At 37.6% G+C, this 24,710-nt stretch overlaps 1 protein-coding gene across 1 annotated transcript; it reads left to right on the forward strand.

The window, feature by feature from the left end:
* The first annotated feature begins 1,665 nt into the window (after positions 1-1,665).
* LRRC72 (leucine rich repeat containing 72) lies at positions 1,666-21,601 on the forward strand. Its single transcript, XM_059818826.1, is given in 10 exon segments — positions 1,666-1,695; positions 3,409-3,420; positions 3,422-3,546; positions 7,023-7,092; positions 9,990-10,071; positions 11,549-11,662; positions 16,023-16,112; positions 18,042-18,206; positions 19,537-19,564; positions 21,129-21,601. Coding segments are annotated over 10 exon segments (882 nt in total). The 3' UTR covers positions 21,295-21,601.
* The last annotated feature ends 3,109 nt before the right edge of the window (positions 21,602-24,710 follow it).

Below are 24,710 nucleotides of genomic sequence, written 5' to 3' on the forward strand. Positions count from 1 at the left end.
GTTAGTGGGGATTTTAAGTGTCAACTTGCAGATGCAGAAAGAAAAAGAGATTAACTTTATTGAATTTTAAACAGTCTCTATTTAGGCATCCAGACTAAAGCTAATAACTGGTAGCTATAATAGAGACAAGCACCTCAAAAAACCAAAACATATCAAAACAAACCTCAACCCATGTATATCACACCTCTGTGTTGAAATGCAAAATACCTTCTAGAGGTTCCCCCTCTCTCCATACTTTAGATTACTGAATTTGGTTGTCGTATCATGTTAATTGGACTTCTCGATAAGACAATTTTATTATTAAAGTTGACTTTTTCTTTAATAACCTCTCACCTTTCACAATTCTCAAGTGGTAGCTTTGTTTTGTGGATTGAAAACACAGAACTCAAATGTAAAATGAAAAAAATACAGATCTGTGTACCAGTTTCTTCTTTCCTGGTACATTTCCTCTTTTTTGTTTTTAATACCCTAAAGATATTTTTAGAAGCTAAAGTAAGTGATGAAAGACATTTCTGTTGTCAGTTTTATACTTTTAAGATGTCTAGTCTTTATTATAGCTACCTAACTGAAATGGAAGCCACCCACACAATTTTTCCATGAAAATTAGATATTTGCAATATAATACTTGTACTGTAGTTCCATTCCTCCATCATATACACTACATCTAGTTTCAGTGGTCTGAACAGGCAAAGGCATGCACATAATTAATTCCATGAGGGACAGCTTATTCATGTATTTGCACACACGACTCTTGCTCTTTGTATATCAGTTGCACATAATTTACAATGACTATTTCTGCTAACTTGAGTACTCTGTGTAAATTAAATTCTAAATAAAGCTCGAAGTTTTCAGACGTATTTTTGTTGTAGCTTGATCAAACATTTTCTATTGCCCTACATGCACAGAAGTGCACATGCACACACACACAGAGGAAATAGCTTTTTCTATTTTTCAGCTTGTGCTATGCAGTAAAATGGTTATAAAAATAACAACATGGCAACAGTTGCTTGCACATGTGGATGTCATAAACATTTTGTGTTACTTTACAATCAAACGCACTGTCACAACAGCAGGCCAGTTCCAGCCGTGGGGATGGAAGGCATTTTCTCAGGCACCAAGGTGATCTGCAAGTTGCAAATGAGCAATACATACGGTGTAAATTAGTTGTAAATAAAAATCACAAGTGTTTCTTCCTGATCGGTGACATAGATACATACATGCACATAGGATTTGTGCTTTAAAAAAAACCCCAAAGCACAAAAACCCCAAACCCACACAGGAATGTAGCTTAAAAAAAACCAGACAGCACACTTTTTCGGGATTGTGAGCGAATGCGACCCGGGAGACGTTCCCAGAAGTAAAGCAGGTCTCTCCCATTTCCCTCAGCCATCGCCATCCCGCGGTCTCCCGCAGGGACACCCGGGACCCCTCCCCGAGCCCCGGCTGCCCGCGCTCTCTGGGGAGGCGCCCCTCGCTCGCCATCGACCTCCTTCCCCTGACACGAAGCCCTGGCCGGATTAGCGCCCAGCTGCAGGCTGCCTAGCAGAGGCTTAGGCTCCCATTTCGGTGTTAAAGGCAACGCTGGGACCGCCGCGCCCGGCCAGCCCGTCACCCCCTTACGGCTCGCGCTCCCTCCCCCCAGCCGCTTAGAAACGCGACTCTAAAATGGCGGCGGCCGCCAGCGCCGGTGGGCAGGTGAGCGGAGCGGCGGCCTCTCCCCTCACCCCGCCGCGGCGCGCCGCCAGGGCCCGCGCTGCCCCCCCACCTCCCGCCCGGCGCCCGCCGCCCCTGGCGCGGCCCCTCGCAGCCCGCCCGCCCCCGCAGCGCCCCCGGCCCGGCCCCACAGGCGGGCGGCGCCGGCCTCGCCCCCTCGCGCTGCCGGGCCGGGGGGCGCGGAGCAGAGCGGAGGGCTTGCTGCCGCGCACCAAATGAAGGCGTGCGCGGCTCCTCCCGCGGCGGCGGAAAGAGCTAACCTCCCCCGCTCGCCTTGGCAGCGCGGGCCACCCCACCCCCCTCGCCCGGGGCGGCAGCGGGTGTCCCGTCTTGGCTGGGCTCCTCCGAGGCAGCGGGCCCAATCCCTCCGCGACGGCCTGCACTTCCTGGAAGGAATTGGCCGGGAGAAGCCGCGCACCTGAGCACCGCGGGAGCGGCAGGAGGCCCTGCCGGGGCCTCGGGCCGCGGGGTGGTGCGGTGGAGAGCCGGGGCTGACTGGGAAGGGGGCTCACGGGGCGGGGAGGGGATGAGATCTCAAGTAATGACGCTTGAGAAATACAAATCTTGGGGCACAGTCTGCTTGAGTGTGACTGTCGAACGCAGGATTTGGGATTCCTGTTCCCGCAGTAGGTGTGCGTTCCCCATCGGTGTGTCTGGCAGCCGCGTGCTTTCTGCAGCCCCCGGGGGCAGCCATCAACATGCCGGGGGTTGTCACACAGCTGCCGTTCTCCGAATAGCACCCCTTGCTCCATCTGCAGATTTTGTCTGTTTAGAAAGAAAAGTACGTCCGTTTGTCCTGGTTTTTCAGCCTACCTGACAGCTGTGGTCAGGCTCCTGGCCATACCGCGTTGTGGGCAAATGGCCACTGTCCCAACATCAGCCGTGTGGAGTAAGCGGCTAGTGAGCACTGCCAGTCCCACCAGCTCTTTGCTTCCTCCGTACAGAAAGTGCCACAGATCAGCACATTTGCAAGCGCACCCACAGTTATTTAACGTATATTCAATACACCCAGAACGGGCTGGAGTTGTGCGGCCAATACAGGCTGCTTTAGACGTGCCCATCAGTGCTTCCAAGCCATTTTGTACTTGCAAAGTTATACCAATTTGGTTTTAAATGATCGTCATCTTGATGATGTTGGGCATAATAACTTGTGTAGTAAAACCATCTTTTTCTGATAGACATTTTACTTTTTATCAACTGCTAGTAAGTGAGATCCATAATCCTTATGTTACTAGGGTTCATTGCTTTTACAAATTACAGCACATCAGTAATACACTCTGAAAATCAAAACTGTGTCTACATTTTTCACAATTAAATGTATAAGCAGAGTTTTCTGGATGCGTAATTTTAAAACATTGTGTGCATAAAGTAAAGTTGCATACAATAAAATTGCAACTGTATCGCAAGGTAAGCAGTTTTCTTGTTGACCACCTGTACTGGGTTGGCTGACCTGAGTAGGAAGGCCATTCTCCAGTCAACAAACATTACTTTTTCAAGTAATGAAAAATTACTTGAAGGGAAAATTAGCATAAGTGTAACATAATTGTTGGAGTATTTTTATCAATTTAATTTTAAAGAGGCTGCTAATCTAGTATCTCTTTATCTCTCTTGGACTGTGTTATAGTTTGCAAGGTGCAGTGATGCAAATATTTATTTTGGTGTGCATATTAATTTAGGCACTGAATATACATATGTTATAATGTAATGAATCTATAATTATGTAGTATATTATGCTGACAAATGTATTGTATACTGTCAGGCAGTAGAAAAACAGCTGAAGATCTGTGGCTTTAAGAGGAATGTGGATGTCTTAGTATTGTATCTGGCTGGACAGTAAGTAAAATATGTTTCTCTGTTTGGCTTTTACTAAAAGTAGAGCATGCAGTAAATGGTAACCTTTCATAGTGCTTTCTGTATCAGATACTCACTGAACATCATTTATATGTGCAATATCAGTAAATCGTATTTATACCTAGTCCATACATGTTGTGTTGGAAGAAATGGTGAAGATATACTGACATACGCAGCAGAGCTATGCTCACAGTGAAGTAGTTAACTGCCGCAGCCCTAGATACACAATCCTTCTCCAGCAACTTAGAATTGCCCAAGGGTCTGTAAGTTCACAGAGTTGTGCATGAACTTCTACCACAGGGAGCAGAGGAGTGAGGCTTAATGAGCTGATTCTGCCTGTTCTAACTGGCTCGTAAGGCTGGGTGGAAAGAGTAACAAGAAGGCAAATGAAAAAACACAGGACCTGCCCAGTTTAAGAACTGCCAAATTTCTGACCTCCCTGAAGAAGTCTGTTATTGCAACAGTGAAACTCATTGGTAGCACCTTTGAAATCACCTGCATGCACCTATACCATTAAGAATTGAAGGGAGGGCAGGGCAACATGAAGTGAGTACAAGTACAGGAACACTTGTTTGGGGCTGGCAGTACTGATCAGAGAACTGATCTCCTCTGAGAGCTTTATGAAACAGCTTAAGATGTAGGGCAGATGAGGAGAAGAAACCATGCTAAGTGAAGGAAGGCGAAGCTTTCATGAACCTGTGGGTGATCTAGGTTGGTAGAGGTGTATGTTGTAGGATGAACATGCTGAGAGGCTATCATAGAAAGATGGGTACGTGACAGGGCATACTTCAAAGTTTTTGTAAAGCATACTTTGAATTTCTGGCCAGGGCATAATTCCAAGTGCTGCATACCTGTCTGCAGCCTCACAACTGCATCTAGTGTTTGTACGGTTGATATCATATGTAAAGAACTAAGGTAGTTTAATAATTCAGGCACAAGGCTTTCAAGGTCTCTAGGTCCTATGAATGCAAAACAAAAAGGTGTTAAGGGATTTCAGTGTTGTCTAGCCTGTTTTTAGTGGAAATCAGGTGGTCTTGAAAACCTAAATGTGCCCACTAGTATCTTTAAATTCCTTAGCACATCTCCTGATTTACACCAAGGAAGCATTTGACGCTTTGTGAGAAGAAAATTTAAAACATATAGTTACTGTCAAAATTACTAATATATGTATTTTTAAAAGAATAAAACATACATAAAATCTAAGGGAGAAGTTTAAATAAAGAGAAAATTACAAGATGCATATATATATTTTCTAAACAATACAAGAATATTATTTTAATGCAGGTGTGTAAAGGTGTTAAGACTTTGTATACAGTCTTTATAGGCACATTTTCTGATTTTAAATACTTAAATGTGTGCCCTCACTGGCTTTGAAATATTTTTTTGGTGTGGAATAAAAAGAAATGTTCAGATGGCAGATACAGAAGTGATCTGTCTTCCTGTGAAACCATTTTGAGAAAGATGATGCAAGCTGGCTTCTCTGATGATTGGGGAGAAGTGAATTCCTTTTATTCTATACCAATTTATATACACCTTGAACCTCAGCCAATCTCAGTATCAGATCATGCCTCCTTAACTGTTGGTTTGACATAATTTTCTGCTGGCTGAAATAAGAAAAGGAAAAAATAATAATTAAAGTCAATCAAATAAGAGGGAATGAGTTTATATTTTTAAACCACTACTATTAAAGGGACATGAAAAAATGTCCTTTGGACGCTGAAAGCTGTCATGCTAGGAAAACTGATTAACTTAGCAGTAGGTAGGAAAGGAGTGCTGCAGGCCAAAAAGGATCAGTTTGTAAGAGACATGCAAAGTCTGGAAGGCATACAGAAAGGGACAGGCTCTTTTAAAGTGTTAGAGGAATTAAGCTCTACCTGGGGCAAATTAAATGCCTTAATACCAGAAAAAAAAAAACCACCACAACAGATCAAGGCTTGGAGATAGTCAAGATGAGGCTGTAACTGGAGAGGGAGCAAAGCCAATTAAAATGTAGACCTGTAAACTAGGTATAGAACGGCAGTGACAAAGAATATGAGGAAATTTTGGCTTTACTACCTGAAAAATAGTTCAGGGGTGTACAGGTAGGACTACACAGAAGAATTAGATAGTAGCTCTGTAAGAGCTCTGTATGTCCTGTTAACACTCATCTGTTTGTCTTTACTACTTGCAGTAATGTATTTTTTGGTTACTTGTGACAATAGATACATATATACGTATTTGCAGGGTTCGTTTTTATAGATTATTTGAGGAAGCCAAATAAACAGTTTAACAAAGTAGCAGCATGGGATGATCTGATTTTCAGAAACACAGGAGAATAAAAGTACAGCACCTCAACTTTGTAGGGTTTGCTCTTGACAGATTTTTTTTTCAAATGCAAGATCAGAAAAGATGTCCACTCCCCCTTTGTCTGTATCTGGAGGGTTTGTTAAAAAAAAACCCCAAACCATGGGAAACTAGAAACTAGACATCACGGCTGGAAAACAGGCAGATCATGTTAAGCTGATGATGTGAGGATAATTTTTATCAATCCTGTTAGTTCTTTATGAAACACTGGCCCTAGTCTTGCAACATGTTAAAATCCATGAGGAAAGGTTTATTAAATCAATTAATATTTGTCATGTAAAGGTCATCTATAATTATTCTAGTGAAAATCAAGCACATTTATTTAAAGCAATGAAAAATAAGGAGGACCAATTAGTGAAAATTGCTCAGCAGCTCACTAATATACTCTGGTTAGTAGGTAATTTGTTATTTATAGTACATTAGCAAGCTCAAAGTGCTAGATACACAATTAAACAAAAAACCCTGCCAGCACATAGGAGATAGTTCCAACCACAGTGGCTGTAGAGTTTTATTTAAACAAGGCTGTTAATCAATATGAGTAAACACTAATTTATATGAGGACAGGAGAGAAGAGGGGTGAAAAAAGGGCAAAAGATTTCACAATATGCACTAATATGAAAAATAATAAGAAATGTACAATGATGTGCTTGGTGTTTGCCTTCTGTTGGCTTCTGTGGTGGCATCAGGGCTGGACAATCCACCCTGCACCTTCAAAGCAATTTTCCTTTTAGGTTTGTGTCCCCAGGATGCCAAACTTCTCCTCCTGTGTTCTGAGCAGTTTCTACAAATGGCAAAGTACATGGGACTCATACTTCCTGGGAAAATGAATGCTGTTATGGGGGGGGGAAGGGAAGCTGTTATGGGGGAAAAAAAAAAAGTATCACTTTGTTCTCATTTCTTTTCCACCTGCTGCTTTGTTACGCTTTCAGGTGTGTAGAATGCTTACGCTGTCTTTGCCATCTTGTTCTTTGCATCTTTCGCTGCTATGATTTCTACAGAAGAGTGGCTTTTTAGTGCTTTTATAATATTATTTATAAAAAATTCAACTGTTTATAAAGTGATTAAGCACCATTAATGTCAAGAAATTTGTTAGTCTTTTTTTTCTCTTCCACCAGAGGACTAAGAAGTATCCCAAGTCTATCACGGTTTCATAGGTTGAGGTATTTGTGGATTAACAACAATAAGGTAATAAGGTATTTCTTTAAAGAGCAGAACAATGCATCTATACTCTCTGATTATTATTTCATAATTTTTCTAACAAAGTATTATATAGTTGTCAGGCTAATAAATTATTTTTTATTTCCAGGTAAATTTAACTGATTTAAATATGACAGTTTTGAAGAAACAGTGTTTTGGTTTATATTACAGAGTATAAGAGATATATTTTCCTTTAGATTCACATCACATTTATAAATTTTGTGTATTTAAGAAGCTGAGGGTTTGTGCTAATACCTTAGCAATAAAAAGAAAGGTTGAGTATATTTAGAACTAAGTTATAGGCAAAATTGCCTGATAACATACCAATACCTGAGGTCTGGGATAGCAGTTTCCAGCGTAGCTCATAGCAAGTATACCCACCAGAGTGGTTAGCTCTTGGAACAGACCGAGGGGTGATACGGCTGTAAGGTATTATAACAACTTCTGGGCTTCCTAGTTTTTCAGGAAAGGAATGGACTGCAGGAAATGCGTAGCTCTTTTTTTATGCCCTTGCAGACATGCATAGTTTATTTCCTGGCAGGCTGGTGGTTGAGGTGAGACTCCTTTTTGCCCTCACGCACACAAGAGTGACATATAACTCTTTCAGATGTGCTTCTCCCTGTGCGCAGGAAGTAGCACTGCAGTGCTAGGGTTGATGGGGTATCTTCTGCCATTATGCAGGCCGTTGCATCACCTGAACATGTTTGGTTTAAGAGAGATTTCCAAGCAAGTGATTAGAGTATGACATTGGGCCACATTAATTTCTCTTGTTTCCAGTGCACTGTATGGTCCTAAATCAGTTACACAAACCATGTGCCTTACTTACTCCATCTGTGCGAATCTAGATTATAGTATTTGTTATATCCTGTTGGGGTTTTAAGACAATGCTCTGTCAAAATCTCCAGACGCTAGAGTTCCCAGCCAAGTGTATGCACATTGTATCTTACACAAAATCGTCTACTTGACAGTAGAATTATCTGGTTTAGAAATCTCCAGATACATAGCCAAACATTATTAAATGGCTGAATTGAATCCAAACCTTCACCATTAGCCACTGATAATTAAAAAGCAAGAAAAGTGATAAAACCCACAAATTTCTAACCTGCTTTTAACTATCTTATTGTACAGTAGTTTATATGACTTTTGCAATGGGCTCCAGTTCTTAAAACACCAGAATTGCTTGCTCAGGTAAATAAGTAGCTCTGTGAGCAGCAGAAAAAATAAGTTTACATTCCATGTCACTTAGGAGTGTATGTATATCTGCTCCCCCAGGCTAACATCAGTTATATAGCATCTTATGTTGACTTCATTGAAAGACCTGTGGTTATCCAACTATTTTCAAAAAAAGAAAAAATATGGATGCACTAAAAGGTTGAACTAAAATCACAGGTATAATAGGTTTTCCCTTGTATTTATAAAGGGCACTAAAGAATAAGAGGAAATGGCCTGTTGACTAAGCAGAACTGACCTTGCTGACCATAAAAGATAAATAAATCTGATTTTTGCACAGATCTCACTTTCCTACCTAAGTAACAAAGAGCCTTCTTCTGTTGTTTTATATAACTTGTGTGGAAATGTCATTTTCTATATAACTTGTGTAGTGAAGCCACTCAGTGGCTTTTCTTAGGAGAAGTCTCAGCTAAATGCTCTAATAGGGGGAGCATATTTTTCTGAACTCAGAAGATCTGAGATCTTTTTTCTTTCCTTAAAAATGCATCACAATAATGTTATCACAAAAAAGTAAATTTCAGATGTTCTTAAAAAAACCCAAACTTGACAAAGATAGAGAAACACCACTGTATACAATAGGTATGTGTGGGCTTTGCACTATGCAAGATACAATAATAATTGTAAAGAGTAGGATTTTTTTTTTTTTTAGAATATTGCTGTTTTCAATGAACCAGGTTTTTCTGAGGTGATGCAAGTCTCAGAATGGTATTATTTTGAACTTTATCTTTTGTAGAGTATTTCAGAGAACTTTAGGAATAGAAAAACATGTCTTATTCTCCTCCTTCCAACTTTCAGATACTGTTAATACACAGAGCAAAGCACATTCGTTTTAAAATCGGTGGCACAATTCAAGGACTGAAATCGTTCCCCCACTAACAAATGACTTTGCATCACACAAATCAAAGCAGTGTCAGGAATAAAATTCTGTTTGTAGTTCTTGCATTTAAACTGTAGGATAAATACTTAGGCACCACTAGTACTCCCAGTTCTCAGTTATTATGATGGTCAGCTTGGTAACCCATTGCACGTTCTTTACCTTGCATTGAAGTCAAGACAATATTAGCACTGAGCTTCTCCAAGCAAGGGGATGAGATTTCATAGGGACTGAAGATAACTCTTTATTGGGAACATACCCATACATATTTTTTTTTTTCTGTAAGTGTAATTGATTCTGTAAATTTGATTAAATGTCATTTTTGGAAATTTAGAACAAATAAGTTCTCTTTGGACCTGCTGATGAAGAAATAGTTTTAAAACTAGATGATGGGCTTATTCCAAGGATATATTTCAGGAGTTTTCTTAAATCAGTGTGGAATTATTACATCCTACAAGGGTGTACTCACAATAAAAAATATTTCAAATGTGAATAGAAGTAAAGGAAAATGTGAAGACCAGTAATTCAATGAAATCTGTTTCCAAATACAAGTATTAAGTTTGTAGCTCAAAAAATAAGGTAAGGCTGTGCGACATGTATTTGATGTTTAATTAATATTTCTAATAAAGGTTCATCTGTCAAGAGAATCCTTAAACCAAGAGTCTTAAACAGAAATATAAGAAACTACCTATAGTTAAACAGTTTTCAAGAAGCTGTGTTTATACTTCTCCAAAGTTAAATTTAGACTGGCATATAACAGTTTTCCTAACTCTAATTTCAGATCCAAGATTTAACCTTCTTGATCAAAAACTATTGCTTGACTGAACTCTATCTCAACAATAATGAACTGACAGATATATCAGGTACCAATATTCCCTTTTTAGATTGTTGAGCAGAGGCCTATAGTTTCTTTTCTGTGTATTGGCATTCAAATTTATAAAAGTGGGCAACAGCAGGTAACTTAATGGTTGAAAGCTCCTTTGTATGCATGACAATACATGTTAATTATTTTCTTAGAGATTTAATTGTTCCAGCATACTTGAGTGGCAATAAGGTGATATGTTTGTCCTGGTCTAAGGGATGAAATGTCATTCACTTTAATGTCAGGCAATTGTAAAATATTTTTGATCTTACCTGACCGTATTTCATATTGAAAATTAACATGCAAAGCTCTTTTTACATGATGATTTGTAATCCTCTTGCTGACCAGGTACTCCATAAGCTGAAAGAAGTAACTTTTGAGAGCCATTTATGTTTGTATGATGAAAAACTGATAGCAGTGCTGACAGACTTAACATGAAAATAAAAGGGTAATAAATTAGTAAGTTGTCCCACTTGTAAGGTAGTCACTAAGGTTCTGTGGTTTCTTCATGATATAGTTACATTTATAATCAGCAGTATTTTGCAAAGTTATTGCAAGACTGTTCTATTGTAAAATTGCATCTCACACTTCTATTTCAGTTTTGCTTGTTCATGTAGATTAAAGTGGCTGTACCAGACGAGTGAAATTGTGAATGAAGAGGCCACAGCATAATAAATTTGTGTATGTTCTAGACATTTTAAATGTCTAGTAAAATTTAAATTTTACTTTTCTCTCCCTATAAAATGTTGGGATGAGAAATTATGTTGATTAGTTTTGTGAGATTTTGAGAAAAATGAATGTTTGAAAGAAAGAAACATATGGGCACAACAGACAATACAGAATATAACAAAATACGGGTAAACAGAAGGACAAGTATCATTGGTAGAGAAATGTGGATGAGAAATACTGTACAGAATTTGGAAAATGAGATGTCTATGCCTGATGTGGTGTGAGCATGTGAACACATAGTCTGGGTCAGGCACAACAATGTTTTGTAATAACTTTTTAATACATGAACGATTATTTGAAATTGAACTATTTTCTAAGGAATTCACTATTTATTGCTTGTGAGGCAAAGGTAGTATTAGGGATATACTATTGTTTGTGATATTAGGTAAGCGTAAAAGGATGTGAAGATCAAAGATTACTGGTATATAGGAGGAAAGAAGGGAGGAAGAAGAGAGGATGCAGTTGATGTGGATTTGTTGAGGCAAGGGTGATGAGGAGAAATGGGGAGAAATGGAAGGAACTGGAATGAACCAAAGTTAGGCATATGTTCGAAGGATGTGACTAGAAAGGTGAAAGGGATATTGAAATCTCTGATGATTTTTTTTTAACTAATCTCTTGCAAGGTGTTACCAAAAGGCAGGCATAGATGAGTAACTAGAATATCAAATTCAGTGTGCAGCATAACAAAGTAATTATCTAATAAAAGAAGTCAGGTATGGTGAGAATAATTGTTTTTCATTTTCTTTCAGGTGCTCTGAAACACTTACATGCGTTACAGATTCTGTTGCTTCACAACAACCAGTTAAAAAAACTTGGCAAAACAGTGAAGGAATTGAAAGGAATTATAAGCTTGCAGACCCTAAGTAATACCTTATTTTTATTTTGCAGAACAGCAAGCAGTACTGTTTTAGTGTTTCTTAGCAGAATGTGTCTTGTCTGTTTCCGCATCATTTGCCAATAACTTTTGAAGCCAATTACCAATTTCAACCAAATTTGACAGAAGAAAGAGATCTCCAAGACATGAAAATTCCACAAAGAGTACCTCAACTAAGAAAAAACTGTCAAATGAGTTCAGAAGTTAACTCATTTTGGCTGCTGGCTAGCCAGTCTCCTGGATGAGTAGCTTGGAGGCAGTCAAAGCAGTTTACTGCTACCTTTTTGTAAGGGAACGTGGGAATACAGTGAGATTATCACAGAGGTGAAGGGAGTTGAGAAACGGGTGTTACTGCTGTTGAGACTGTGAGTGATAGGTTATAGAACTCAAATTCCTGCCTCATTAATTCTGTTGCTCATAGAACCTACTTTCTGCATCTTTTTGGCACTTCTAGACTCCAAGATTTCTAGAGTCTAAGAATAAATATACTTTAGATATTAAGTATAACAATATCTGTTAAGTAGCATACTTTTTCATATACTGGCTGGAAATGAAAGTAGCATAGGCTCTGAAATTTCAAATTAAGTTATACAAGACAGTGTTGGCGCCACTAAGTTACAGTGTAAGAAGTAGCCTCCAGGGAAAGTAGGATTATGCACTATTAACCTATTGAAAATGAAAGTGTAAGCAGTCTTTTTCCATGGTTCCTAAAACAATGTTGTCATCGGTCATGCCAAATGCTTAGTACTTTGAGAAAACAGGAAACAAGTTTTGTGTCTCAGTGACACTAATTAATGGAGGTGAATGTCATCAAGCCATACCTCCTTATGCATACAAAAAATTGAATGTCTGATTGCGGGAAAGGAAAACACGGTTTGAAAAGTACACTTATAATTGAATGTGACACTGGGCCAAAATAAAAAAATAAATCAAGTGTTTAGGAAAACAACATGCCAGCCAAATTACTGTAATTTTTTTCATTATATGCAAGATTGAAAAAATAGTCAATTTAAGAATGCAGTTGTTTGAAGTGATTAGGCAAAGCCTGGACCGACATCCTATGTATGAATGGTGCAGTCACTTGAATTTAATGTTATAGTCCTACCAATTAATAAGGAGCTTCAACAAGCACAGGGAGTTTGTTGTACTTGTTGCAACCCTCTGTGGGAAATAAAGACAAATAGCAGATAGTTAAAGTGCTGCCGAGTTATTATGAATGACAGTCACAAAGACATAGTGAAAATTGGGTGCATATTGGACTGGCCACCACCATAGAAAAGCAAGTGCTTCAGAGAACTATCAAACAATATATAGAATATACCAATCTACCCTGATAAAAAAAATTGTTCTTTAGTTCAAAGATAGGAGAGTAAATGCTAATCAGTGGAAGAAACTTAATAACCTTAACTTTATAGTCATTCCTTTTCGACCTTTGCGGTCACGAAAAAATTGTTAGTGTGTTTGCTTCAAAGAGATTTCATAATAATGAGTTCTCAAATTAACAGAACTCTATTGGTTTAATAAAATGCACTGTCATATTTGAAGTAAATGACAGTAGTAAATGAACAAAATAAATTTTAAAAGTCATATCCTATGTATAATATCATATTACTGTATCATTTGTTTGCCTACTTGCAATATTGAGAAGTGTGAAATGGGTGCAGAATTTGCACTGTGTAGCTTTGAAAAGGCCTGTGCCCATAATTCACCTTTATAAAATAAAAACTGTTTTGGGAGTGGGAGAGTTCTCACTGTGGTGAGGTAGATCTTTTTTATTGCCAGACAATCCAATTAAAAAAATCCACTTGCTAGCCTTCAACAGAACTTCTGGATGCATAATAACATTTTATTATTTTGTAGCTCTTGGGGACATTAGAACTATTAAAATGGGGCAGTCTAATACACTATTATTGTTCACTTCAGAAGTAGTATCCAGCTGTCAAAATGTTGCATTTCTCTTCCTTAAGGCTCTCTTGTGATTTTTAGCCATTGCCCTGCACTGGATTTGTAGCATAACACCATTCATCAGGCATTTAGGGAAGACACTCAGCTTCTGAAGATTTACTGAATGGATTGCTCAGAACTGCAGCCTTTTGGGAGATATGGAGCGTTTCTTTATGGGCTCACCTTGTGCTCATATCTCCCTTTAGAAATCCAAGATTTTTGTTATGTACTCTGTAAATTGCCTCAACTGATTTATTATCTGCAGCTGATAACATCTTGCTGCTAGACCTCAGAAAACTTTTTGTTCTTCACTATGTTTCTACCGCAGTAGTTCCTTTCTGCCCCATGTGGGATAGGCACGCTGTTTTCCTACCCTCCAAATAGAGAAAACAGACAAAACTGTGGAGGAAGAAAGCATTATCCCTAATTTGTAGAAGTAAAATTGCATGACCTTGACAAGAAAGTAGATCGCAGAGCCAAGAATTGATCCCAGATGTTTTGTAAAATAAGACCATCTTGATCCATATAACGGTTGGATTTACTGTAAGAATGAGCAGTAGAAAAATTCATATACTCTAAAACAAACCTACAAATCTGTGTTGATGAGGCGGGGTGTGCTCCAAGTAGCATCCAGATTCAGAAGTACTTAGTCTCAGTCCCGGTTTGTGCCTTGGAAAAATCTCTCTTGAATTTTCATTCCATTCCAGTACTGCATGGGACACCAAATGTATCTGCTTTTAGAGATCTTTCTGAAACATTTTTCTCTCTGGAATGCTATCGCATATTTTCTTGACTCAAGAACTTATCAGATATATACCTAATATTCTTTCTGTTAACATTTTCTAGAAAAAATAGCTATATACTACTTTGTTCAGTAAAAATGGGACTTTCTTTTGCTGCCACCATGTGGGTCTCTTACTACTTCTAAGTACAGTGGGTTTTTAAAAGTTGTTAAAGAATTAAAATATTTTAAGTTCTCTTCTGAATACATGAACAGGCGTTTTCTGTGTAGGAGATAACCAAATGTCCATTCCAGCCTTACTGCACCCTCAAAATAACTGCTAAATTGCATCAAGCACTGAGCCCTCTTTGGCAGTCGTACTTATCCTGAAGAAAAAGAAATGACGTCTTGTAGTTTACAAATCTATGTGGAATATTTCCAGACTTTTTTCTTCTTCTAGTATCTCTTATTTGCTTCTGTAATACCATCTTTCCCTCTGTAACTGCTAAAATTACATATAACAGGATTTTTTACCCTAGAGTGAATATTAGCCACAGCCTCTCCTCAAAAAGTGAAAAACAGATGAGTGTAGACCTTGGTAGAAGTTGTCAATACGATTAATTTAAGATTTTTTTTTTCCTGCTCTGATCTCAAGGTAGCAGCCTCCTGATTATTTTTACTGTCTCAGAACAACAGCTTTTGTATAAGGAGAAAAACAGCATTATTATGTTTTTCATTTAGGAAAAAAACAAAAGACCCAACAACACTTGTTTGTTTGTTTGTTTGTTTGTTAGCTGATCTGGGAATGAGCCAGTTTCTATTTCAATCAACCTCAGATATCACTATCATGAAACAAACTGATCTGGCATGTCAGCTAGGCAAATGTTCCACATGTGGCAAAGCAGCAACACAGCATTGATATCTGTCTCTGTGTTGCAAAGGTTTGGTTATTCAGCTAATGTGAACCTGAACGTAAGTATTTTAGTCAAATTGCTAATGGGCTTTTGGAGCTTAGTACCTCAAGTCTCAATGAAAGTTAGTAAGACCCAGGTTCTCAGGAACTTAGGCCCTTTTAAACATTTTACTCTTAAAGTTTCTTGAGTTTTCAAACTCATCATCTTTCAAAACATCAGAAGACTGGGTATTTACATTTTATATTGTGTCTATGGGATAAAAACTTTATATCAGCTATGATAAAGCCTTAGGTGTCCTAAAGCTCATCTATTTTTAATAACTCTCATCCCCTAGAAATTTTGTGTCTTACGTTTAAACTGTCGCACCTAAAAGACTACTGTTATTTAAAATAGGCATCACCTAACAATACATAAGAAAATCAAAGGCAAACACTTAGTGGTTTTGTCTATATATCATAAAAATTAGAAAAAAAACTTCAAAGGTTTGGAGTGCATGATGGCACCTTTACTTAGTTCTTGCCTGTGGTATTTTGCATACTCTGCAATAAGCCAATTCTTGCAGTTCGTGTTTAGTTGAGTAAATTTGCATGTGTAAATATACTGTGGTTTGTTTACCCAGCATAAGAACAATCTGAATTTGATAATATTTTGTACAAAATGTTTGGCTACTAGTGTTCTTTAGTTTTCCTGCCTTCTTAAGTTAATTGTTTTTCTTTTGCTGGGGTTGGTTTTTTGTGATGTTTTTTGTTTTTTCTGTGTGCATTTTGCAGACCTGTTCCATAACCCTCTGGCACAAGTTCCAGACTACCGGCTTTATGTGATATACTTCCTTCCTTCAGTACAGCTCCTTGACAGGAAGTGTAAGGATTGCTTTCCTCTTTTCACAAAGCATTGACAGTTGCTTTTGATTTTAATCAGTTTGGAAAAATAGGTGAATTAATCTTGCCTGTTCTTTAACATGCATTTGATGATATAGCAAAAGATCTAATGAACAGGTACCCATTTTTTGCAAGATTTGTCAAGCAAATAGATTTTGCGTGGCATAAACAGTTTACTTTGCCAAATGCTTTTGATTTCTGTCTTTTTCTTTTTAAATTGTGTGCATTCAAACTGGTATATTCACATGGGTGAGTGTGTTTACTTAGATATGGATAATATCCTCAGCTATCTACATGTTTCTCTACAGTTTAAATATGTCTATGTACATTTCTTGATGAGGTACATGCTGACCAAGCTTTCAAATATCTATCTTCATAAATCGTCAAGAGATCTTTCACAGCTTGTCTACTGTCAATTCTACAGAAAAAAAATTGTCTTACGAATAGCCAGATGACAAATCAGTCAATCCATCTACATGCCACAGCGGACCCAGAAAATGAATTTTGATGATTTTTGTTACTGGTGTTTGGAAAGCTATGTAGTTTGGCAGGAAGACTGAAAATTACTGGAGAGCACTGAGAAAGGTGTCAATTCCTACCCCAGCTCTACCTCATAAGAAAGTAGCAAGGAGAAACAATGTAGTCTTGAAAACCTGTTGCCAGTCTCTAGGAGAATCAGGATGCGGGGCTTGAGCAAGGCAGCCACAGGACATCTGTAGGTGCTGGCAGACTGTGTAGCTCTGCCATGAAGGAAAGCTGGTGGATGGGCCACAGGATGTGTCAGGGGTTGATGAGGAGCTGCTGGATCTAATCACGTGGCCATTTGCTTACACGTTCACTTTGCACTGGGACCTCTCGTCTCTTGAATATTTGGTCTTGTGTTACATCTGTGCGTAGCACGTCTGTCAGGCTCTTTTACTAATGATCATTTTTGACTAGGGAGCAATGACTGAAGCTTAATGGGCTGGAAAATACGTGTTGCATTTACAGCTCTAGAAACACTTCCATAAAACTTCCTGGACTTAATCTCCTAAATACAGTTATACTGTAATCAGTCCTGGATTAAGACTTGAGGCATTAATTTGTATCAAGCTGTACCCTGGCCTTTCTATTTAGTGAACTATTTCTCTAACATTACAAAGCTTCTTCACCATCTGTGGAACATTACCACAGCATAGTCCTGGCTGTCTCCTTTACACAAGACATGTGCTCACACTTCTGTTACCTCCAGGCATGACTACTGCAGTTCCTTCCTAATTGGTCCCCGAGACACCATGACTTAAAAACTTTCCTGAATTCAAAATGCTTTTGCCAGAGTTAGCTACTTGTTCTGAACCTTTAGCTCACTTCGGTTCCATAGCTGAAGTACTAGATTAGTATGCAGTTCATATCATTGAAGTTAAAATCCCCTATTTGATTTAACAGTCTCAAGCTCTTTGTTTAAAAATTAAAGTTATTTTTGAATTAAAATGCAAAACAGGAAAATTTGAAGCTTTTCTTTTGATTGCAGTCCTACAGTTTTCTCTGTAATTGAGCAATGGGAATTGAATTGGCCTTGAACCAGGACTTGGTTTTGCTATTCATAAAGAAATTTCCAAATCTTTACTGACTTCTGCAGTAGATCTCATTTAAGCAGTATGAAAAGTCTTGCTTTCTAGTTTCTTGGTTTAAAACTTTTGATCTTACTGCACTCAAAAGAAAAAACTATTTTATTGGACAGGACTTCACCCTAAAACCTTAGGAAGTATCACTCCATGTTCCCATTTTGAGTTGTTGTGAAATTATGCAGATTTCCACTGCTATTGTTACAAAACTCTGCACAAAAAAGTGAATCACCTTCTGCATGCAGATAGATAATACCAGCCTTTTAAATTGGTAGAAAAAATAAAATTTTTATATCCCTTCTAACAGCAGTTACACAAAGAGAAAGGGAGTCAGCGCTTCATCTTTATAACTGCAAAAGGTCTTGTGTTGTACAGTCGATAGCTTTTGGAAAGAGAGTAAATACACTCCTGGGGACTACAGTGGGATCTAGCAGATGCACTCAACCAGCCAGAAGACTGATGATGCCTTCAGGTATTCATTATAGTTTAAGGAAATGCATACATTTTTAAGTGATTTGAATTAGAAAAAGTTCTTTTCATTCATCTGATAAAAAGTTACGGGTTTTAGTAATAAAGTATAAATGCATCAGGAACTCAAACAAATTGCTTTATAAAGTAAGTAGTAGTAGCAGCAACAGGCAACAAATGAATCCTTCTACCTAAGAGTGTTGTGGCAAATGTGGCACTTCAGGACATGGCTTAGTGGGCTTGGAGATGTTGCATTAATGGTTGGACTTGATCTTACAGGGCTTTTCCAACCTTAATGATTCTGTAATTCTGTGAAATAAGTCACTCCCTCTCATTACAGAATTGGCTTTAAAAATAGCTGAACAAACAAAACTCCATTTTTTTCAGTATGTGTCTTGAGAGTGTTTAGTTTTACTTTTCTTTTATTAAAAGCATCTCAATACACTTCTAGGCTGAGTCTCAGACAGTGATCAGCATCACAGAGTTTTGATGCCCTCTAGTGCTTTTATAAAATAATCTCTTGAAGAAAGTATTTTCTTCTAAATAGTGTTTTAAATTTTACATATCTTGCTTAGTTTTGTAAGCAGATTCCTTTTTATGCTTTCCAAGCTGAGAATATTTTAATGATATAAAGTAATTTTTAGAGTTCTTAAAACATTCAGATTTGGAAGATAGCATGATCCTGGAACAAGAAAGCAGGTGAATACCACCTGGAACCTTGTGACTTGTTCTGTATGACAATCCAGAACAAACCTTTAAATCCCACACCATCTCATCTGGGTTTTTTTATGTTTTAAAGACAAGAAAAACAATATTGTGCATAGCTGACTGAAATAGTAGCATTTTAAACAGTACTGTAGATGAAGTTTGGAACAGTAATAAAATACCTGCAATTTTTAATATATCACAATAGTAAACCAGAAGCCCTGTATTTAACAATAATTTTGAAAAGGTTGGGAAAAAAAGGATAGTTTAATCATATTTAATAATTTATTTGTGTTGCTGATAATTATCAAAGTAGGCATACAGTTGGCTTTATCTCTACCATGCAATCATTCACATATATAGTGGCACTATTTTTCTGTGAAAGAAAAAAAAATGCATGGGAATGTATGTCTATGGGAAATAAAATACAAGAACTACATACACTTAAAAAAAAGCCCCAACAGATACTTGTTTCCACAGTAATTTAATAACAGATGATCTTTAACATTTCAAATCATCTGCTAGTTTTCAGTTCATTTGAACAAGTAATTTAGGATCAGGATGGTAATCCTCAGCTAATTAAAATGCTGTACAGCCATTAATGTCTTAATTTGAACTTTTTGTTACAGGTTGTGAATTTGGAAATCACACAAATAAGTAAGTAATTTTTTGGCCTTCTTTTTTTTCTTTTGCATCTCTGAAGCCTTTACTTAATTTCCTCTGTCCATGCCTAAAAAAATACCCTAACCAGAGAAAACCTCCAGTAAAAATGAGCTTTTGAAAAAATTTCCGGTCTTTTGAATTTAACATAGTTGCAACTCTATGCTATTCTGATGAGACAACCTACCCGCTGCTGTCTGAGATTTAATATTGAAAGGTATTCCACATTTGGAAGTGGGTATATAAAAATGCTATTTATTTACAAGATCAAATACTGATCACTAGAAAAAGCATGCTTCAAGTATTAAAGCATCAGAATAGCTGTTCTATATTATGGCCCAGACAACTTTCTCCTGACTGGCTGTTCAAAAATACATACTCCGTGGAAAATATTACTGACTTGTAGAATTAAACTTTTTTAGAGTGTACTTCATGTTACTTTTATTCTGTTTGGTTTCAAAATCGTAGAAATAAATGTAAAACTTACCTCTTTTGCTTCTGTGTCTGGATTGAGGCAGTATAAAGGTTGTATTTTCATGTGATGACATTTTTAGATGCTAGCTTTATAAGAGTAAATTTACAAACTTCAGATATCAGGCTTGTTTATACTTCCTAGCCTTACCTATGAAAATACTGCAAAGATTTATAAAAGGAAATAATAGAAGTCTACATATGATGATATTCTTTAACAATTTAATTTTATATAGCTACTCACTTTGAGTATAGCTCTTCACAATCAAGCTAATTTATGTTTAAAAATTAATTCTTTCCTGCTTTCAGTGGAGTTATTGTCCTCATTGATACAATGGTTGCACAGCTTCCTCTCCATATATTAACGTAGATGCTTGGGCTTTGCAAGGTACCTGAGCATGTCACAAAGTGTGTTATACTCGGTGGAAATAGTCACATGCTTTATATTGTGTGTGTGTTGCTACAGGTACATCTTTATGAAAAAAAGTTCTTGTAATATCAGATTTTAATATTGTATCGGCGTTAAAAGGTTTTGGTCTAACATGAAATCCTTGACAATTCTGCATTGATGTTGTGTGTCTGCCACTTTTCTCTCCCAGACAGCAGATGTGGCAGGATACATGAACAACGCAAGCTCAGTGTTCTGCATTCAGAGCTTGGAGAAGGGATATTTGCATGGTGGTTGGTTAAAAGATCCACAGCGAAATAAATGTGCATTTGCATTAATGGGTATCATATCACTATGAAATCATAAAGTTAGTTTTATGATTTCCATTGAATCAGAGCATTAAAAGTATACAACAATTATAATTTTTGTGGACAAAAGCAGTGAAAACAAAATAACATTTTTAAGTCTACTATAAATGTATTTTAAATAATCCTGTGATTCTGACCTTTTCTTACTTTGTTTTGCTTTCTTAAATTTGGTAAAAGAAGGAAACCTTCTGAAAATTTAGAATTTTCAAATCCTCACTCTCAGTGTCATCATGACTTCTAACTTCACTTTCTACACAGAGTGAGTGTGGTAAATTAGCTCCAAAGTAGTTTGGAAACATTCAGATAATGCACGTTTGCTTTGTTCTTTTGGCAGAGTACCATTTGAGAACCCCGAAGATGCCATTTTACTACGGGCAATGACAAGATCTCTAATGGAATTTTCCTTTGTTGACTGGAACAAAGTAGCCACCTGTCAGGAAAGACGGCTTGAAAACAAAGTAGAAGAACCCCATGAGAAGCTGACAGTCCAATTTAGATGAGTGCTTTCTTCCTTAAGAAAAAAATTATTCCTCTCTCTATTATGGAGATAAGCCTCTTAAGTAACTTAATATCTGTATAAAACGAGTACACTAAAACATGCGTCAAATTAAATGAACTTCCAGCAAAAAAGATATTAGTGTAACATTCCTTTTATCATCAGATATGTAATATGGAGAGTGAAGAAATTAAGAAAACAAATGATAAATAGTGGAAATGTTACAGTAAATGTTGCTTGAAATGCAATTCTTACCATGCTTTTGTTATCAGAAATTATTAAAGCTAAACTGCAAGTTCATTTTTAAGAAACTAAGGATAAAGAATTTTCATTCTTTATAGTTTCTACTGGAGAATTAGACTTACTGTGTTCACTAGCAGTAATTTGTCTTCCTCCATCAAAATAAAGGTATGAGAAAGCAACCATTAAGCTTTTCTCATTTCTGAGAGGCATTAAAGTTTCAGTTTGCTAATTCGTGTGCTGCATGAATGCACTGGAAACTTAGTTTTATGAGGATACTCATTTGGTCTCAACACAGTGGAATCATGAGCTGTTAAGCATGCTGGTATCTAGCTGTTGTCTGTGGCTGCTAATATTCTTCCAGGATGCAGGCCTCTGCTTACCAGTCCTTTTGGAGAGACAGGGCTTGCCATACACAATGCACTGCCCCAAGACAGTTTTAACACACTCTTTTTTATAGCCACATGGGTCATACAATGCTGTAGCACTACATCTGACACTTTGGGCTTCTAAAGGCAGTTAGCACTAAGGAAGCGAGTGGGAGATGTGCATATAGATGAAAAATAATACATTTCCTCACATCTTTCCTCCTCCATTCTGCCAAAGGCTTAAAGCCAATGTTATCTGACATATCTAGGCCCTTCTTCAGCCTGTGACTTGTCTTCTGAGTTCCTTCTTTCTCTCCTAAGTTAGCACAGAGTCACAGGACAGTCTAGGTTGGCAGGGATCTCTGGAGCTTATCATCTAGTCCAACCTTCCTGTTGAAAGCAGGGTCTGAGATTAGGTTATCCAGTGTCCTGTCAAGGCGAGTCATATATTTCCAATGGGAGGTACCACCATTTCTTGGCAATCTCTTTCAGTGTTTAATTATGCTCCAGAGCATTTTTCTTCTATTCAGATGGAATTTCACCTGCAACAACTTGGGCCTGTTGGCTATTGTCCTGTCCCTGTGTGTGCACCCCCCATCTTCTCTATAACTAGCTCTAGGTATTCTGAGACTGTAATTAGATCTCCCCAAGTCTTCTTTTCTATGGCCTGAACAAACCAAATTCCTCCAACCCTCTGATCATCATGGTGGCACCCTCGCTGGACCTGTCTTGTTTTGGAATGTCTCTCTTGAACTGAGTTGACCAAAATGGGACACAGTATTCCAGGTGTGGCCTAGCAACTGCCAAGTCAAGTGGAATAATTACACTTTCCATCTGCTGACTGTACTATACTTTTATCTTCACTGATGCATAGCACCATTTACCTTCGGTGCTGCCAGGGCATACTGCTGGCTCCAGGTGAGCTTGCTGCCCACCAGGACCCCCAGGTCCTTTTCAGCAGATCCCGACAGATTCCAGTGTGTGTTGCTGCATAGGATTACTCCATCCCAGATATAGGACTTTATCTTTGTTAAATCTCATAATTCCTTTCACATTTTTTATGTTAGATTTGTTCCTTTTTGATTTCAATTCCCTATTTTTTCTTGCTTAAAGTTCCATGCATTTTTAAAATGCCATTAAATTAGCTACATCTTTGTGGGTTTAAAACATAGACCAACACCTTGGTTGCAGTGATGTTTCAAGAATGTTTAATTTCTCAAATTGAATCAGTCTACAGAGAAGCTAGACCAAACTAAGCTTCAGCTAACATGTTTTCTTAAACGGGACCTCTAAGTAACTTTCCATTAGGATTTAGTAAGTGTAATCCCTAGTTTGTCTTGAGTCTTTTGAACTCTGACAGCTGACTATGCTCACGGATGTAGTCTGATGAATCATTTCATAGCAGCAATTTCACAATCCCAGAATCTCTAGATTTTACATGTCATAATAGACATGGAACAGGCTGAATTTAAGAGATTTTCTCTGAAAGCAGACTGTATGCCACTTGGAACTTGGAGATAGACTAAGGTAGTAAGCAATGTCATTTCAGAGTAAATTTCATTGATTTCAAATTTTTGGATCAAATTAGAGGCACAGTATTTCTGACCTGGAATAATTTTCTGCCCCTGTCTTCTTTTGAAGAAAAATTCAAGTGAAACGAAGAATTGTTTGTTTTCTGCTCAGAGAATGCTACAATGCGGTGTTTCAACAAGAAGAATTTTATTACAGAATCTTTTTTAACAACTAATTTAACATTTTCCCCAAAGAATATAGATTTTGAAAAGAAAATACACATTTTACAGGAGTAACTGTTGAAGAATTTTAACATGGCTTCTCGTAATCTTCTTGAGCATATAGATGGGCTCAGAGTAGACAATGAGTTAATGTATACATATATAAACCTCGATGGTGAAAAGTCCATCAAGACCTCTTAGATTTTTTGGCCCTCCCACTGTTGCACACAAGTGTCCAAGGAATACCTAAACAAAAAAACCCTACCATGGCATCCAGAAGCTCTTTGTTGTAATGTTTTCTACCTGTTCACATTTGCAGTTTGTAAACGTTGGATGCTATCCAACAAGCCACAAGTCAGTAGACTCACCAACTGCCAACATGTCCACCTTATTTAACAAGCAGTGCTTTCCATATACTCATCCATTTGAGCTTTGTCAAAATGTTTGAGTCTGTTTTAGAGCCATTAGTGAAAAAGGAATAATGATGTTAGCTATTTATATACAAAGAAATACCCAAATTACAAAGGTAATTTCAAGTTTTGCTGAGAATTCCCTTTAGTTAGATGACAAAAAACCTTGAAAATCTCCCTGCATCAAAAATCTGAAGTTATTTGAACATGCAACATTTAGTTCACTAGAAGATATGCTTAGATAGTTTCAGCAGCTTTTATATATTCTTAATTCAGTTGGATTTCCCAGGGTAAAGAGATAGTTGACATTAAAAAACACTTAGCCCCAAAAGTAAACTAGGGAGCAAGAACTGTGATGAAGCAAGCTAGACAGATTCACAGCTGCTATGTTCTTATCTCTAGCAAAACAGCTGGAGAACAAGTGAAAATTCCATTTTTCCTAGCAGAAGAGAGAAAAGTCTTTTGTATCACACACCCTTGAAGGTGCAAAAGTGTGTCTGTTGACTTTGCATTCCGCAGCTGTCTTGTCACTTAAAACCTTGCTTAAGGAATCAGTAAATTGCATATGAATTTTCATCCTACATTAAGTTCCTTAAAAGTAACAAGTCATGAGATGTTTCCTCCAATTCATGATTATGCAAGAGCTAGTCATTACCCCAAGTTTATGCA

Source organism: Gavia stellata, chromosome 6, assembly GCF_030936135.1.
Source record: "Gavia stellata isolate bGavSte3 chromosome 6, bGavSte3.hap2, whole genome shotgun sequence".
In the NCBI taxonomy this organism is placed as follows: Eukaryota; Metazoa; Chordata; class Aves; order Gaviiformes; family Gaviidae; genus Gavia; species Gavia stellata.